Source organism: Hypanus sabinus, chromosome 14 (genome assembly GCF_030144855.1).
Source record: "Hypanus sabinus isolate sHypSab1 chromosome 14, sHypSab1.hap1, whole genome shotgun sequence".
NCBI classification, from domain to species: Eukaryota; Metazoa; Chordata; class Chondrichthyes; order Myliobatiformes; family Dasyatidae; genus Hypanus; species Hypanus sabinus.
In genome coordinates this window covers 108,354,720-108,370,835 of record NC_082719.1, presented here as the reverse complement: position 1 = coordinate 108,370,835, position 16,116 = coordinate 108,354,720, and the positions used below count along the sequence as shown (strand labels likewise).

Below are 16,116 nucleotides of genomic sequence, written 5' to 3'. Positions count from 1 at the left end.
ATTAAAGGGACAGAGCATAAATTGGCTTGTTATGCGGATGACATTTTGATCTATCTAGGGCAGGGGTCAGCAACCTTTACCACTGAAAGAGCCACCTGGACCCGTTTCCCACAGAAAAGAAAACACTGGGAGCCGCAAAACCCGTTTGACATTTAAAATGAAATAACACTGCATACAACGTTTTTTTTTGCCTTTATGCTATGTATAAACAAACTATAATGTGTTGCATTTATGAAATTGATGAACTCCTGCAGAGAAAACGAAATTACATTTCTGCATGCAACAAAAACATTTTGAACTCCGAAAAAAAGACGTTGGGTTGAAAGTTACTTTTAAGTAAAATATTCAATGTCTATTTGAGTCCTTCTTGTATTTATGAAAAACGCCGAACTTAAATTTTCCGCCAGCAGCAAACCAAAAATAACGTCAGCCAGCTGTCATCCTGAAAAATGAAAGGACTATTTCACTGAACAATGAAAAAATATGAATGTAAGTAAAATAATAGGCAATTAAAATATTTATCATACTTGGTTAATGGGATTTCTGCTCCTGGACCTCAGCGCACAGCGTCTGCACATCAGGGCTGTATGATGTCACCTTCATCTTTACACAGGATCGCAAGCTGTCATCTGTGAGGTTTTCAATATCACTCCATTTGTGTTTCTGAGCAAGAACGGCCTTCTGACGGGCAACATCTTCAAGGTCTGCTGTCAAGCGTCTAAACTTGGACACCCATATGTCTTTGTCGGCTATGTCGGCCAGTTCCATCTCAAGATCAGGTTGACTCACACCTGCCAATGCAGTCGTATTCAGTAGGGAAGGATCGATGCTTAAGGGAGTGACCGGGAAGGATAATGTGTTTTTTTCCTCTCTGAACTCACAGAAGCGTTTCCCAAACGATGTTTGCATTGCGATGATTGCAGAATGTAAATACTCCGAAATTATCATGTCGTGACCTTGTTTGAACTCTCTCAAATTGGGGAAGTGAGACAAAGTGCCTTTCTGTAAATCTCTGGCAAGCACTGTCAACTTGCGCTCGAATGCCAAAACATCCTCCAACATGTGCAGGGCTGTACGTCCTTTCCCCTGAAGAGCTGTGTTCAGCGTGTTCAGGTGCGCTGTCATGTCTACCATGAAGTGTAGCTTTTCCAGCCACTCTGGCTGTTCCAGCTCAGGAAAGGTGAGCCCTTTGCTGCCCAGGAAAGTTTTCACTTCTTTCAGACACGCGACAAAGCGTTTCAGCACCTTCCGTCTGGACAGCCAGCGATAAAAACACGTTGTAGCGGTGTCAGTAAACTGCAGTCAAAGATAGCTTTATTCGAACTAAACAGCCTTGCTTTTCAGCTTCCCTCAACCCAGCCCCCATGGACGCAGATGCTGCAAAAGACGCGTACTCACAAACCCCCGTAGGCTATCTCCCTTAGCCGGAATGCTGGCTAATTGTGAGCCGTTTTATGATGTGGCAGGAAATGTGTCGCTACACTTAGGTTGTACAAGATCACCATAATTACATTTCAAAAGCTAACAAACTAACATAAAATACATTTTAATTAAATACTGACCAATTATTTCCCAAAGCCACAGGGAGCCGCAGCACAGAGGTGAAAGAGCCACAAATGGCTCGGGAGCCGCAGGTTGCCGACCCCCGATCTAGGGCAACCAACTTACTCTTTACCTAAATCGATCAATCCTTTGAACAATATGGTCAATTATCAGGATACAAGATCAACATAGATAAAACCCAATTACTTTCATATTACTATAGACCACCAAGAGAAATTGAAAGTAGATACCCCTGGGCACACAGAGTCTTTCAAATATTTGGGCATCATTATGCCAAAAGATTTGGCAAAATTATCAGAATGTAATTATCAGCCTTTATATAAAAAAAAATTAAGGATGATGTGGCAAGATGGAACCTGATTCCTTTTTTCAGTTCTCAGTTCAAGGATTGAGTCTATTAAAATGAATATACTGCCCAGACTGTTATATCTCTTTCAGACCCTACCAATAGAGATTAATCAAAATTAATTCAATAAAAAAAAATTCAATGAATGGAACAAGATGTCATCAAGGTATATTTGGCAGGGCAAAAGGCCTAGAGTTCAACTCAAAACTTTGCAATTAGCAAAGGAAAAGGGGGGATGGGGCCTACCTTCTCTTAAAGATTGTTATTTTGCAGCACAGTTGAGAGCTGTGATATGTTTATGCAACCCATCATATGACGCTCAATGGAAAAACATTGAGGAGCGGGTACTTCCCATCCCCATACAAGCAATTTTGGCTGATAACAACCTGTAAAGGTACATAAATACTATTGATAACCCATGGGTGAAATTGACTCTTAAAATATGGAAAACTACTATAAAAGAATATAATCTAGAGGGAGATATTGCAATTCTTAAATGGTGTGCATATGTCTCTGATTTTATACAAAATAAATTGGATGCTAGATTTAAGCACTGGGCAGCTAAAGGAATAACAGTTCTTTGCAACATAATGAAAGAAGGAACACTGTTCAGTTTTGAAATGCTTAAAGAGAAACACTCATTAGAAAAACCAAGATTTTTATCAGTATTTACAGATGCGACAATATGTTAATAGGATGCTTAAAAATGTAACCAAGGCAAATACATGCTTGATAGAGCTCTTTAGAAAAGCATATAATTCAGATAATGGTAGAATCATTTTAAGCATGTATAAGGGGTTGTCAAATCTTAAAACACATTTGACTTCATACATTAAAACAAAATAGGAGAAGGAAGGAGGGATAATTATATCTGCGGAAGAATGGACAACAATATGGAGATATCAATGGAAGTGTACCAGTTCACAGAAATGGAGGGAGTTTGGATGGAAATACTTGATTAGATATTTTATTACACCCTCTCAGAAATCCCATTATGATAGTAACCTCCCTGTTTGCTGGAGAAATTGTGGAAATCAAAATGCAAATCATTATCATATTTTTTGGGACTGCCCTATTATCAAAGACTGTTGGGAGGGGGATACACAATGCTCTACAAGACATCTTTAAATGTGAAATACCCTTAGAGAGTAAGACCATATATTTTGGATATATACCTCAAGAATGGTTGAAAAGAGATAAATATTTAATGAATATACTGTTGGTGGCTGGTAAAAAGACTCTTATCACAGGAGTGCCCAACTTTAAATACGTGGATGGAAATTACAATAGACATTTACAAAATGGAGAAGATAACAGCATCTGTTAACCATAAGCTGGAACAATTTGATTAATACTGGGAAAAATGGTTTAACTACATAATGCCTCAGGCCTGATTTTATTCTCTCAAAATCAATGAATCTGTTGTTAAAAAAAAGATCACTCCCTACGTGTACATAGTTCTTTCCTTTTGCTTGTTTTTTCTTTCCACTCTTTTCTATAAGTGTATATCTCAGATAAATACTTTGTGGAGATTTGTGATATATATGATTATATGATATATATGTTCAATGTCTGAAATACATCTTATGGAAATGTTTGATGATGAACTTAAATAAAAAAATAAATTACAAGCAACTGGAGCACCTGGAGGAAACCCATGCACACACAGGAAGGGACATACAAACCTGCTTACAGAGGATGCAAGAATTGAACTCCGAACTTTTCCACCCTGAACTGTAATAGTGTCGTGCTAACTGTTATGCTACCGTGGTGGTCTGTCCTCTGCAAAGCTAGAGATCCTTCCTGTAATGTGGTGACCAGGACTGCACACAGTACAAATGTAGCCTAACCAAAGTCCCCTCCAGTCATCCCAACTTTTATACTTAGTGGCCAAACTGCCAGTGAAAGCAAAGATGCAATACACCTTCCATTCACCCTGTCCATTTGTGTTACCACTTTCAGGGGACTGGACCTGCATCCCAAGATCCCTCTGCACATCATTGCTCCTAAGGATCCTGCTATTTGCTGTATATTCTACCCTTCGATTTGACCTCTCCAAGTACAGCACCTGTTACTTGTCTGGATTAAACTCCATCTGCCATTTCTCCACCAATATTTCCAATGTGTTTCTAAGCAGCTGAATCCTTTGATGACCTTCCTCATGATCCACACAAGGTTCACCCGTGCCATGAACAAGGTTCTGGTAGACATGTGACTTATTAGGATGGTGGAAAAGGGTGTCAGTGAAGTACTTAGTGAAGGAACAATTACTGATCTTGCAGTTAGTGTAATGGACATACTCATCCTCTTCTTTCTAAGTCTCTCACTTTGCACTTGCCTATACGAGATTTCATTGTTCTTTACCCAATTCTGGTGATATTGGATCATTGTTTCAACCATTAAACCATATTCTTTTGTGCTGAAAGGTATTATTCTCTCCTTACTGGGTATATAACTTTATTTTACTATAACTTTTCCTCACCAGAATTTTTGGCAGTGTGTAATGAGAATTGCATGGGTTATTACTGAACACATTTTAAAATGACACAGCCTCATTGCTTTACCTTGCTCAGGTGTTTCACACAACTACTCAAGTGTTCCGATCTTTGCCGGCCACATCACATGACTACACTGCAGTGCTCCGCGTCAGAGCAGCGCAGGTGAGTTAAGTACCTTAGCACCTCAAATTCAAACTCAGCTCTCAGTTCTGTACCAATTCAAGAGTAAAAGGACCCTGATGGCATTTATATACAGGCCTCTAAACAGTAGCTGGGACATGGACTAGAGAGTACAATGGAAAATAGAGTAGACGTTTCAAAAGGACAATGTTAATGACAGTCATGGGAGATTTTAATATGTAGGCAGATCTCAAGAGAGTGAATTTATTGAAAACCTGCAAGGTGGCTTTTTAGAAGAGCTTGTTGTTGAGGGGATCAGCTACACTGGTGTACAATGTACTGTGTATGTTAATCAAAATGGCTTCTTTGTTAAGAGTAGGAGTGCTTCTTTGCTATAAGTGCTTTCTCTTGCAGTTGTTTACCTTTAGACTTGCTGATATTGGGATTGTATTCACTTGTTAACCAATGGGGGAATGTTATTCGTCTTGTGGGGCTGGGAGCGGGGGGGGGGGGGGGCGGTTTCGTGGTCTTTTCAGGGAGTCGGGAAGAAGATGCTGAGGAAGGTGGACGTGCACTGCACTGCTCGGTTGACCACCAGGGTGGTCCCAGGTGCAAGAACGTGGAGGTCGGAGGAAAGTGACAAGGGGTCGAGTAGTTCAATGGTTGAGCTCCAATGATGTGCACTGAACTTTGATAAGTTGGCGCCTTTTATTTTATTTTCTTTTCCTTCATATACTGTATTGCATAGTACTCTTTTAGTTTCAGTAAAATCTTTAAAGTGTATTCCATAACGGTATCTGGTGTGAATTTGATATTGTGTGTGTGCGCGCGGCATAAACTTGATTCTCATAGCACCTGTGTGTACGGGAGGTGGGGTTGATGAGTGGCTGGATCTCCTTTTCCCCTATGCATATACCAGCCTGTTGGGTAAGTGTTACACTGGATTGGGTATTATGTAATGAACCAGAGGTGATTAGGAGTTTAAGGTAAAGGAACCCATAGGAGGTAGTGAACACAATATGGTTGCGTTCAACTTGAAATTTGATAGGGAGAAAGTAAAGTCTTATTAGCAGTATTTCAGTGGAGTAAGGAAAATTACAGTGGTATGAGAGAGGAGTTGCCAAAGTAAATTGGAAAGAGATTCTGGAAGGGATCAGGGGAGCAATGGCCTGAGTTTCTGGAGAAAATGAGGAAGGTGCAGGATAGATGTATTCCAAAAACAAAGAAATACTCAAATGGCGACATAGTACAACCGTAGATGACAAGAGAAGTCAAAGTTAAAGTAAAAGCAAAAGTGAGGGCACACAACAAAGCAAAAATTAGCAGGAAGACAGTGGATCAGGAAGCTTTTAAAAACTTACAGAAAACAACTAAAAGAATCACTAGGAGAGAAGAGAAAAGATGAAATATAAAAGCAATCTAGCAAACAATATCAAGGTAGGTGGAGCAAACTTTTTCAAGAATATAAAAGAATAAGAGAGATGAGAGTGGATATAGGACCACTAGAAAATAAGGCTGGAGAGATGATGACAGAGGACAAGGGGATGGCTGCTGAACTAAATGAGTATTTTGCATCAGTCTTCACTGTGGAAGACACTAGCAGTATCCCAGGTGTTGAAGTGATGTGAGGGAAGAGAAGTGAATGCAGTTACTATTAGGAGGGAGAAGCTTATAAAGCTGAAAGACCTAAGGGTACATAAATCACCTGGACTAGATGAACTGCGCCCTAGGTTTCTGAAGGAGGTAACAGTAGAGATTGTAGAGGCATTAGTAATAATCTTTAAAGAATCTTTGGACTCTGGCATGGTTCTGATAGACTGGAAAATTGCAAATGTCACTCCACTCTTTAAGAAAGGAGGGGGTTATTAGAGAGGAAATTATGGACCAGTTAGCCTGACCTCCGTGGTTGCGAAGATGTTGGACAAAATTGTTAAGGGTGAAGTTATGGAGTACTTGGTGACATAGGACAAATAGGACAAAGTCAGCATGGTTTCCTTCAGGTAAAATCCTGCCTGATGGACCTGTTGGAATTCTTTGAAGAGATTGCAAGTATTTAGATGGATAAAGGAGATTCAGTGGACGCTATATATTTGGGTTTTCAGGAGGCCTTTGACAAGGTGCCACACATGAGGCTGCTTACCAAGTTAAGAGCCCGTGGTATTACAGGAAAGTTACTAACATGGTTAGAGCACTGGCTGATTGGTAGGAGGCAGGGAGTGGGAATAAAAGGATCCTTGACTGATTGGCTGCCAGTGACTAGTTCTGCAGGGGTTGGTGTTGGGACCGCTTTTTTATGCTGTATATCAATGATTTAGATGATGGTATAGATGGCTTTGTTGTCAAGATTGCAGATGATACAAAGATTGGTGGAGAGGGAAGTAATGTTGAGGAAATGGAGGCTGCAGAAGGAGTTGGACAAATTTGGAGAATGGGCAATTAAGTGGCAGATGAAATATAATGTTGGAAAATTCATGGTCATGCACTTCGGCAGTAGAAATAAATGTGCAAACTATTTTCTAAATGGGGAGAAAATATAAAAATCTGAGATGCACTGGTGCTTGGGAGTCCTTGTGCAAAACACCCTGCAGGTAGAATCGGTGATGAGGAAGGCAAATGCAATGTTAGCATTCATTTCATGTGGTCTAGAGTATAAGAGCAGGAATGTGATGCTGAGCTTTTGTAAGGTACTGAGAGGCCTCACCTTGTGTATTGTGAACAGTTTTGGACTCCTCATCTTAGAAAAGATGTGCTGGCATTGCAGAGGGTACAGAGGAGGTTCACAAGGGTGATTCTGGGAATGAAAGGGTTATCATACGAGGAATGTTTGATGGCTCTGGGTCTGTGCTCGCTGGAATTTAGAAGAGTGAGAGTGGATCTCTTTGAAACCTTACGAATGTTGAAAGACCTAGACGGAGTTATTGTGGCAAGGACGTTTCCCGTGGTGGGGGTGTTTAGGCCAAGAGGGCACAGCCTCAGTTTAGAGGAGTGTCCATTTAAAACAGAGATGCGGAGAAATTTCTTTAACCAGAGGGTGGTGAATTTGTTATGACAGGCAGCTGTGGAGGTCAAGTCATTGGGTGTATTTAAGGTGGAGATTGATAGGTTCATGATCGGACACGGCATCAAAGGTTCTGGAAAGAAGGCCATGGAGTGGGGCAAAAAAAGTATCAGCTATGATTGAATGGCAGAGCAGACTTGATGGGCCTAATGGCATGATTCTGCTCTCATGTCTTATGGGATGGAGCTCTATGTGGGAGGGAAGGGTTTGATTAATCTCTTAGTTGGTTCAATGGTTAGCCCAACATTATGGCTGAAGGGTCTGTACTGTTCTATGTTGTGATCCAAGACTCTGGTGCCTGGTGTATTGTGTGCATATCTGCACCCTCTCCATGCGGATAAACATTTCCATGATCTGATGTGATGATACGCAACCTTGGGCTGTGGTCTCCTTGTTCTGTTTCTATGGAAATGCTGTTTCACACCAAAGGTACTTTTTCTTCCATTCTAGGAACACTTACAGTTTTTAAAAGGAGATTTTTGTAAATATTATTACATGCTATGTATTAACATATTAAAGCTTCTTGAAGCATTCACCATCAGTTCAAGTTCGTTCAAATTTATTGTCATTAAACCATACATATGTATACAGCTAAAGAACACAACATTCCTCACGGTTCAGGGTGCAAAACACAGTACATAACCACTTACAGCGCATTAAATTTCTGCATCATATGAGCCCCCAGCTCAAACAATGAAAATCCACAGCTAAAGATGCTGAAAATCTGAACCCCCCCCTCCCCCCAGAATAACAGGTAGCATCTGTGAAAAGAGAAATGGAGTTTCATTTCACATCAGAAAGAAATTTTGCTGATCGGGGAGGATGTTTGCATTTGTAGTTGTACATAGAACAGTATACAATGGCATAGTGGTTGGTTGGCATGGTAGTGTAATTATTAAAGCATCAGTGACCCAGTTGAATAGAGTTATACTATTACAGTGTCAGTATCCCAGGTTCAATTCCCACTACTGCCTTTAAGGAATTCTTCCTGTGACCACGTGGATTTGCTTTGAGCGCTCCAGTTTTCTATAGCATTCCAAAGACATAAGAGCAGAATTAGGCCATTCAACCCATCGAGTCTGCTCCGCCACTCCATCGTGGCTGATTTATTTTTCCTCTGAACCCCATTCCCCTATCTTCTGCCTGTAACCTTTTACCCCCTAAAACATATGGGTAGTAGGTTAATTGGTCTCATGGCTGCATGGTTTTGTTGGGCTGGAAGAGCCTGTGGCCATGCTGTATCTCTTAAAAAAATAAGTATAGCACAGTATGGGCCCTTAAGCCCAAAACATTGTGCTGACCAATGCAAACTTCTCCATGATTGATCCAACCTTTTGTCTAACATAAACCATAATCCTTTGTTTTTCTATCATCCAAGTGCCTATCTGAGAACTTTTTAAATATCCCTAATTTGTCTGGCTCTGCCACACCTCCAGTCCTTAATGAATATTTCTCTTCTGTTTTAACCATGGAGAAAGACATGAAAACTCTGAAACCAGGAAAAGTAAATGGGGTGGTCTTGGTTAGTGGGCACTGCAGACTGAAAAGAATTGAGGGTAGACAAGTCTCGAGGTCCTGCCCAAGGTAATCCAAGAACATTGTGGGAGTCTGGAGAAGAAATTGTAGGAGCATTGGCTGAGATATTTGTTAGCCACTGGTGAGGTACCAGAAAATATTGTGCTTATATTTAAGAAGGGTTGTAAAGAAAACGTGGGAATTGTAGGCCAGTAGGACTAACATCTGTGGTAAGTAGATTACTGGAGAAGATTGTGAGGGATGTTTGTGCTGAGACAGCACGGCTTTGTGCATGGGCAACAGTGTGTTATGAAATTGATCGAGTTTTTGACACATGACTAAGGAAGTCATTGAGACCAGGGTGCTAAATGTGGTTTATATGGATGTCTGTAAGGCCTTTGGCAAGGTTGCAGATGGTGCACTGCTCTGGAAGGTCTGATCAGAGGGGATCCAGGGACAGCTGTCTATTTAGATACACAACTGGCTTGATGGGAGAAGACAGAAGTTTGTTTCTCAGGCTGGAGGCCTGTGATTATTGGTGTGCCTCAGGGGCGAGTGCTATACTCATTATTGTTTGTCATCAATAGCAACAATATGAATAAGAATGTCCAAGGCATTGGTAGTAAGTTTGTAGATTCAAGATTGTTTAATGTCATTTCCAAATAATTGTTACTCCAGATCTGACACACCACCAAAAAAACATAACATAGAACACAGCACAGTACAGGCCCTTTGGCCCACAGTGTTGTGCTGACCCTTAAATCTTACCTCCCATATAACTCCCCATCTTAATTTCCTCCATGTAGCTGTCTAGTAATTAAATTTCACTAGTATATCTTCCTCCACCACTGACTCAGTGTATCTGCCTCGACCAGTGACTCAGGCAGTGCATTCCACACACCAACCACTCTCTGAGTAAAAAAAAACCTCCCTCTAATAACCCCCTTGAACTTCTCTCCCCTTACCTTAAAGCCATGTCCTCTTGTACTGAGCAGTGGTGCCCTGGGGAAGAGGCGCTGGCTGTCCACTCTGTCTATTCCTCTTCATATCTTGTACACCTCTATCATGTCTCCTCTCATCCTCCTTCTCTCCAAAGAGTAAAGCCCTAGCTCCCTTAATCTCTGATCATACTGCATACTCTCTAAACCAGGCAGCATCCTGGTAAATCTCCTCTGTACCCTTTCCAATGCTTCCACATCCTTCCTATAGTGAGGCAACCAGAACTGGACACAGTACTCCAAGTGTGGCCTAACCAGAGTTTTATAGAGCTGCATCATTACCCCGTGATTCTTAAACCTATCCCTCGACTTCTGAAAGCTAACACCCCCTAAGCTTTCTTAACTACCCTATCTACCTGTGAGGCAACTTTCAGGGATCTGTGGACATGTACCCCCAGATCCTTCTGCTCCACCACACTCCCAAGTATCCTGCCATTTACTTTGTACTCTGCCGTGGAGTTTGTCCTTCCAAAGTGTACCACCTCACACTTCACTGGGTTGAACTCCATCTACCACTTCTCAGCCCACTTTTGCATCCTATCAATGTCTCTCTGCAATAAGATAAGGAATACAATGGTAATAAAAAACACAATAAATATAAATAAGTAAAACTGCTTATATTCTAAACACTAGCTTATGACATTAAAGTAGTATAGTGGACAAGGAAGGAAGTTATCATAAATTACAGAAAAAAACCTGCTTGGCTAGGTAAGTGGGCCAAGGAATAGCAAGTGGAGTTTAATATGGACAAGTGCGGATGTTACATGTTGGAAAGTGAAATCCAGGTAGAACTGGCCCTGCGGAGTGTTGTCGTACAGAGGCACCTTTTTAATGCAAGCACATGGTTCAATGAAAGTGGAGGCATAGGTGATGAAGGAGGTTTTGGCATGCTGGTTTTCTTAAATCAGGCATTGAGTATAGAAGTTGGAAGGATGTTTTGAAACTGGAAAGAGTGCTGAAAAGATTTACAAAGATGTTGGTAGGACTTGAGCAACTGAGCTTTGACTGAAGAGATATAGATAGGTTAAGTGAGTGGGCAAGGGTCTGGCAGCAGGAATACAATGTTGATAAATGTGAGGTCATCCACTTTGGAAGAAAGAATAGAAGAGCAGATTAATGTTTAAATAGTAAAAAATTGCAGCATGCTGCTCAGCAGAAGGACTTGGGAGTGCTTGTGCATGAATCACAAAAGGAAGGCAAAAGGGATATTGGCCTTCATTGCCAGAGGGATTGAATTCAAGAGCAGGGAGGTCATGCTGCAACTATACAGGGTAGTGGTGAGGCTGCATCTGGAGTACTGAGTGCAGTTCTGGTCTTCTTCCTTGATGAAGGATATACTAGCTTTGAAGGCGGTGCAGAGGAGGTTCACCAGGTTGATTCCAGAGATGAGGGGGTTAGACTATGAGGAAAGATTGAATCACCTGGGACTGTACTCGCTGGAATTCAGAAGAATGAGAAGAGATCTTAGAGAAACATATAAAATTATGAAAGAGATAGATGAGATAGAGGCAGGAAAGTTGTTAAAGCTGGTGGGTGGGTGAGACCAGAACTACGGTACATAGCCTCAAGATTTGGAGTAGATTTAGGATGGAGATAAGGAGGAATTGCTTTTCCCAGAGGATGGTGTCTGGAATTCTCTGCCCAATGAAGCAGTGGAGGCTACCTCAGTAAATATATTTAAGACAAGGTTGGATAGCTTTTTGCATAGTATTGGAATTAAGGGTTATGGGGAAAAGGCAGGTAGGTGGAGATGAGTCCATGGCCAGATCAGCCATGATCTTATTGAATGGTGGAGCAGGCTCAATGGACCAGATGGCCTACTCCTCCTCCCATTTCTTATGATCTTATTTATTCCTTGGAGCATGGATGACTGAGTGGTCTTAGAAGTATATAAGATAAGGTGAAGCAAAGATAAGGTGAATACATTCAGACTTGGAAAATTAAGAACTAGAGGACATTGGTTTAAGGTGAGAGGGGAGAGATTTAAGAGGAACTTGAAAGGCAACTTTTTAAAAATAATGGTGGCATTTTTGTAGAATTAGCTGTTAGAGGGAGTTGTTGAGACAGGTATATTAACAACTTTTAAAATACATTTCTACAGGTACATAGATTGGAAAGGTTTAGAAGGTTACAGGCCAAACCCTAGCAAATTGGAATATTTGGATGTGGCACCTTGATCTGAATGGGCCTGTTAGGCTAAAGGGCTTGTTTCCATCCAGAGCTCTAACGAATAACGTGTACTACAGATTATTTGTATGGAAGCACTGCTGCTTAGTTGTGAGATTGTAGAGAGGGGACAGTAGTAGTTTCCCAGAATTAGACCAGTATGAACTATTGGGATTTACTGTGAGACTGTGGAGAGGGTGCAGAATTAGTTTACCAGGATTGTGTGTGTGTGCAAATCAACACATACAAACAAGCTTGATGAACTCAGCAGTTCTTGTGTGCGCGCGCCCTTAACTCCTGATGGAGTCGTCGGGGTGCCGTCATGACAAGCTTTTTATACCGATCTTTTTGGTGATTGCTAATCTACAGCGTGTCTGAAACCTGGCGGAGCCCATCCCTGTCCAGGTTTTTTTTTATGAGGTCAAGTTGCTAGCTCGACACTCAACTCAGGCACGGAAGGTGTGTGTGCAAGAGAGCTGCCGGATTTGAACTCGGGACCTCTCGCCACGTAGTTCAGCGCTAATGCCACTTTGCCACTTGCCAATTAACCAAGATTAGACAGTATGAACTATTGGGATTTACTATGAGACTGTGGAGAGGGTGCAGAATTAGTTTACCAGGATTAGACAATATGGGCTATAAGGTGAGATTGCAGATACTTGGATTGTTCTCCGCAGAGCAGGGTTCCCAACCTGGAGTCCACAGATTCCTGGGTAGGGGTCCATGGCATAAAAAGGTTGGAATCCCTGTTCCAGAGCATTGTATGTTGAGGGGAGACCCCAGAAGTTTTTAAATTATGAGTGGCATAGGCAGGATAAACAGAATCTATCAGAAAAGTCAAATATCAGAGACCATGCTTTTAAGGTTATTGAGCGGGTGGCGGTAGTTTAAAAGTAACATGAAGGCAAAGTTGTTTTATGCAGAGGGTAATAGGTCTCTGGAATGGGTTGTTGGAATAGTTGTGGAAGCAGTTTGTGGAGTTCAAGAGGCTTTTAGGGAGACATGAATATGAAAGGAATAGAAGAAAAATGTCGAGCCAAGATCCACCTGAGTCCATTCCACCTGTCTGTGCTTGACCTGCCTCCTCCTCTCCTCACTACTCCCTTTGGGTGGCAGGTGCAGGAGTCTTGGATCCCACACCACCAGGTTCAGGAACAGTTGTTGCCCTACAGCCGTTGAGCTCTTGGACTGGTTTCACTCGCCTCTGCGCTGACTCACTTTCACAGAGTCTGCAGCTCTTGTTCCTGGTACTAATTTTTTTTTACTATTTTCAAAGTGCAGAGCACCCCTGTAGCCATTCCCCTGAATAATAAGTTTACCATCCTGGATACTGTTGGCAGGGGTGACCGACCAGGTGACAGCCATGGTGGCAGGGCCTCTGGCACTGAGTCTGACCCTGTGGTGCAGAAGGGTGGGACAGAAAAGAGGAGAGCTGTCATCATTGGAGACTCTATAGTCAGGGGAGCAGACAGGAGATTCTGTGGACGTGAGAAGGACATCCGCATGGTTTGTTGTCTCCTGGGTGCAGGGCATCCTGGTACGAGAGGGAAAGCAACCAGAAGTTGTGATATATGTTGGTACCAACAACATAGGCAGGAAGAGGGATGAAGTCCTGAAATGTGAGTTTTGGGAACTAGGCAGAAGGCTGAAAAACAGGACCTCAAGGGTGGCGTTCTCAGGATTGCTGCCAGTACTACGTGATAGTGATGGTAAGAATTGGAGGAGATGGCAGTTGAATGCATGGCTGAGGAGTTGGTGCAAAGGGCAGGGTTTTAGATTTTTGGATCATTGCGATCTCTTTATCGGTCCCACCTTCCCCAGAAGAGATGGGGACTGGATGGGTTGCACCTGAACTCAAGGGGGAGCAATATCCTGGCAGGTAGGTTTGCTAGCATGGTTCGGGAGAGTTTAAACTAATTTGCAAGGGGGATGGGACCCAGAGTGATAGAGCAGTGAAAGAAGTGCATGGAGTAAAGCCAGATCTAACATTATAGAGAGGCTTTGAGGAAAGAGAAGCAGAATAAAGGGTGTAAAGGTAGTAAGGTAGAAGGGCTAAAGTGTGTGTACTTCAATGCAAGAAGCATCAGGAACAATGGTGGTGAACTAAGAGCTTGGATACATACATGGAATTATGATGTAGTGGCCATTATGGAGACTTGGCTGGCACCAGAGCAGGAATGGATTCTCAATATTCCTGGATTTCAGTGCTTTAAAAGGGATGAGGGGAGCAAGGGGAAGAGGGGTGGCAGTACTGGCCAGGGATACTATTACAGCTACAGAAAGGGTGGGTAATGTAGCAGGAAGGGAGCAGTTACTCTATTGGGGGTATTCTATAGGCCCCCTGGGTATAGAATATTTGGAATTTTGGAAAGGTGGAAAAATAACAGGGTTGTTATCATGGGTGACTTTAACTTCCCTAATATTGATTGGCACCTGATTAGTTCCAAGGGTTTAGATGGGGCAGAGTTTGTTAAGTGTGTCCAGGACGGATTCCTGTCACAGAATGCTGACAGGCCGACTAGGGAGAATGCCATACTAGATCTAGTATTAGGTAATGGACCGGGTCAGGTCACAGATCTCTCAGTGGGTGAGAATCTGGGGGACGGTGATCACCGCTCCCTGGCCTTTAGCATTATCATGGAAAAGGTTAGAATTAGAGAAGACAGGAAAATTTTTAATTGGGGAAGGGCAAATTATGAGGCTATAAGGCTAGAAATTGCGGGTGTGAATTGGGATGATGTTCTTGCAGGGAAATGTACTGTGGACATGTGGTTGATGTTTAAGGATCTCTTGCAGGATGTTAGGGATAAATTTGTCCCGGTGAGGAAGATAAAGAATGGTAGGGTGAGGGAAACATGGGTGACAAGTGAGGTGGAAAATCTAGTCAGTTGGAAGAAGGCAGCATACATGAGGTTTAGGAAGCAAGTATCAGATGGGTCTATTGAGGAATATAGGGTAGCAAGAAAGGAGCTTAAGAAGGGGCTGAAAAGAGCAAGAAGGGGGCATGAGAAGGCCTTGGCGAGTAGGGTAAGGGAAAACCCCAAGGCATTCTTCAATTATGTGAAGAACAAAAGGATGACAGGAGTGAAAGTAGGACCGATTAGAGATAAAGGTGGGAAGATGTATCTAGAGGCTGCGGAAGTGAGCAAGGTCCTCAATGAATACTTCTCTTCGGTATTCACCAATGAGAGGGATCTTGATGACGGTAAGGACAATATGAGTGAGGTTGATGTTCTGGAGCATGTTGATATTAAGGGAGAGGAGGTTTTGGAGTTGTTAAAATACATTAGGACAGATAAGTCCCCAGGACCTGACAGAATATTCCCCAGGCTGCTCCAGGAGGCAAGGGAAGAGATTGCTGAACCTCTGGCTAGGATCTTTATGTCCTCGTTGTCCACGGGAATGGTACCGGATGATTGGAGGGAGGTGAATGTTGTTCCTTTGTTCAAAAAAGGTAGGAGGGATAGTCCGGGTAATTATAGACCAGTGAGCCTTACGTCTGTGGTGGGAAAGCTGTTGGAAAAGATTCTTAGAGATAAGGATCTATGGGCATTTAGAGAATCGTGGTCTAATCAGGGACAGTCAGCATGGCTTTGTGAAGGGCAGATTGTGTCTAACAAGCCTGATAGAGTTCTTTGAGGACGTGAACAGGCATATAGATGAGTGTAATGCAGTGGATGTGATCTACATGGATTTTAGTAAGGCATTTGACAAGGTTCTACACGGTAGACTTATTCAGAAAGTCAGAAGCTATGGGATCCAGGGGAATTTGGCCAGGTGGATTCAGAACTGGCTTGCCTACAGAAGGCAGAGGGTTGTGGTGGAGGGAGTACATTCAGATTGGAGGATTGT

At 42.3% G+C, this 16,116-nt stretch overlaps 1 protein-coding gene across 3 annotated transcripts in view; it reads left to right on the top strand.

Annotated features, from left to right (window-relative positions):
• The window catches only part of LOC132405063 (polycomb group RING finger protein 3), a 166,090-nt gene that overhangs the window by 20,424 nt on the left and 129,550 nt on the right, over positions 1-16,116 (top strand). For all 3 annotated transcript variants that reach the window (XM_059989797.1, XM_059989795.1, XM_059989796.1), the window contains exon 2: positions 4,483-4,569. In XM_059989797.1, the coding sequence (XP_059845780.1) occupies positions 4,483-4,569 (87 nt within the window). The remainder of the gene's footprint in view (positions 1-4,482; positions 4,570-16,116) is intronic.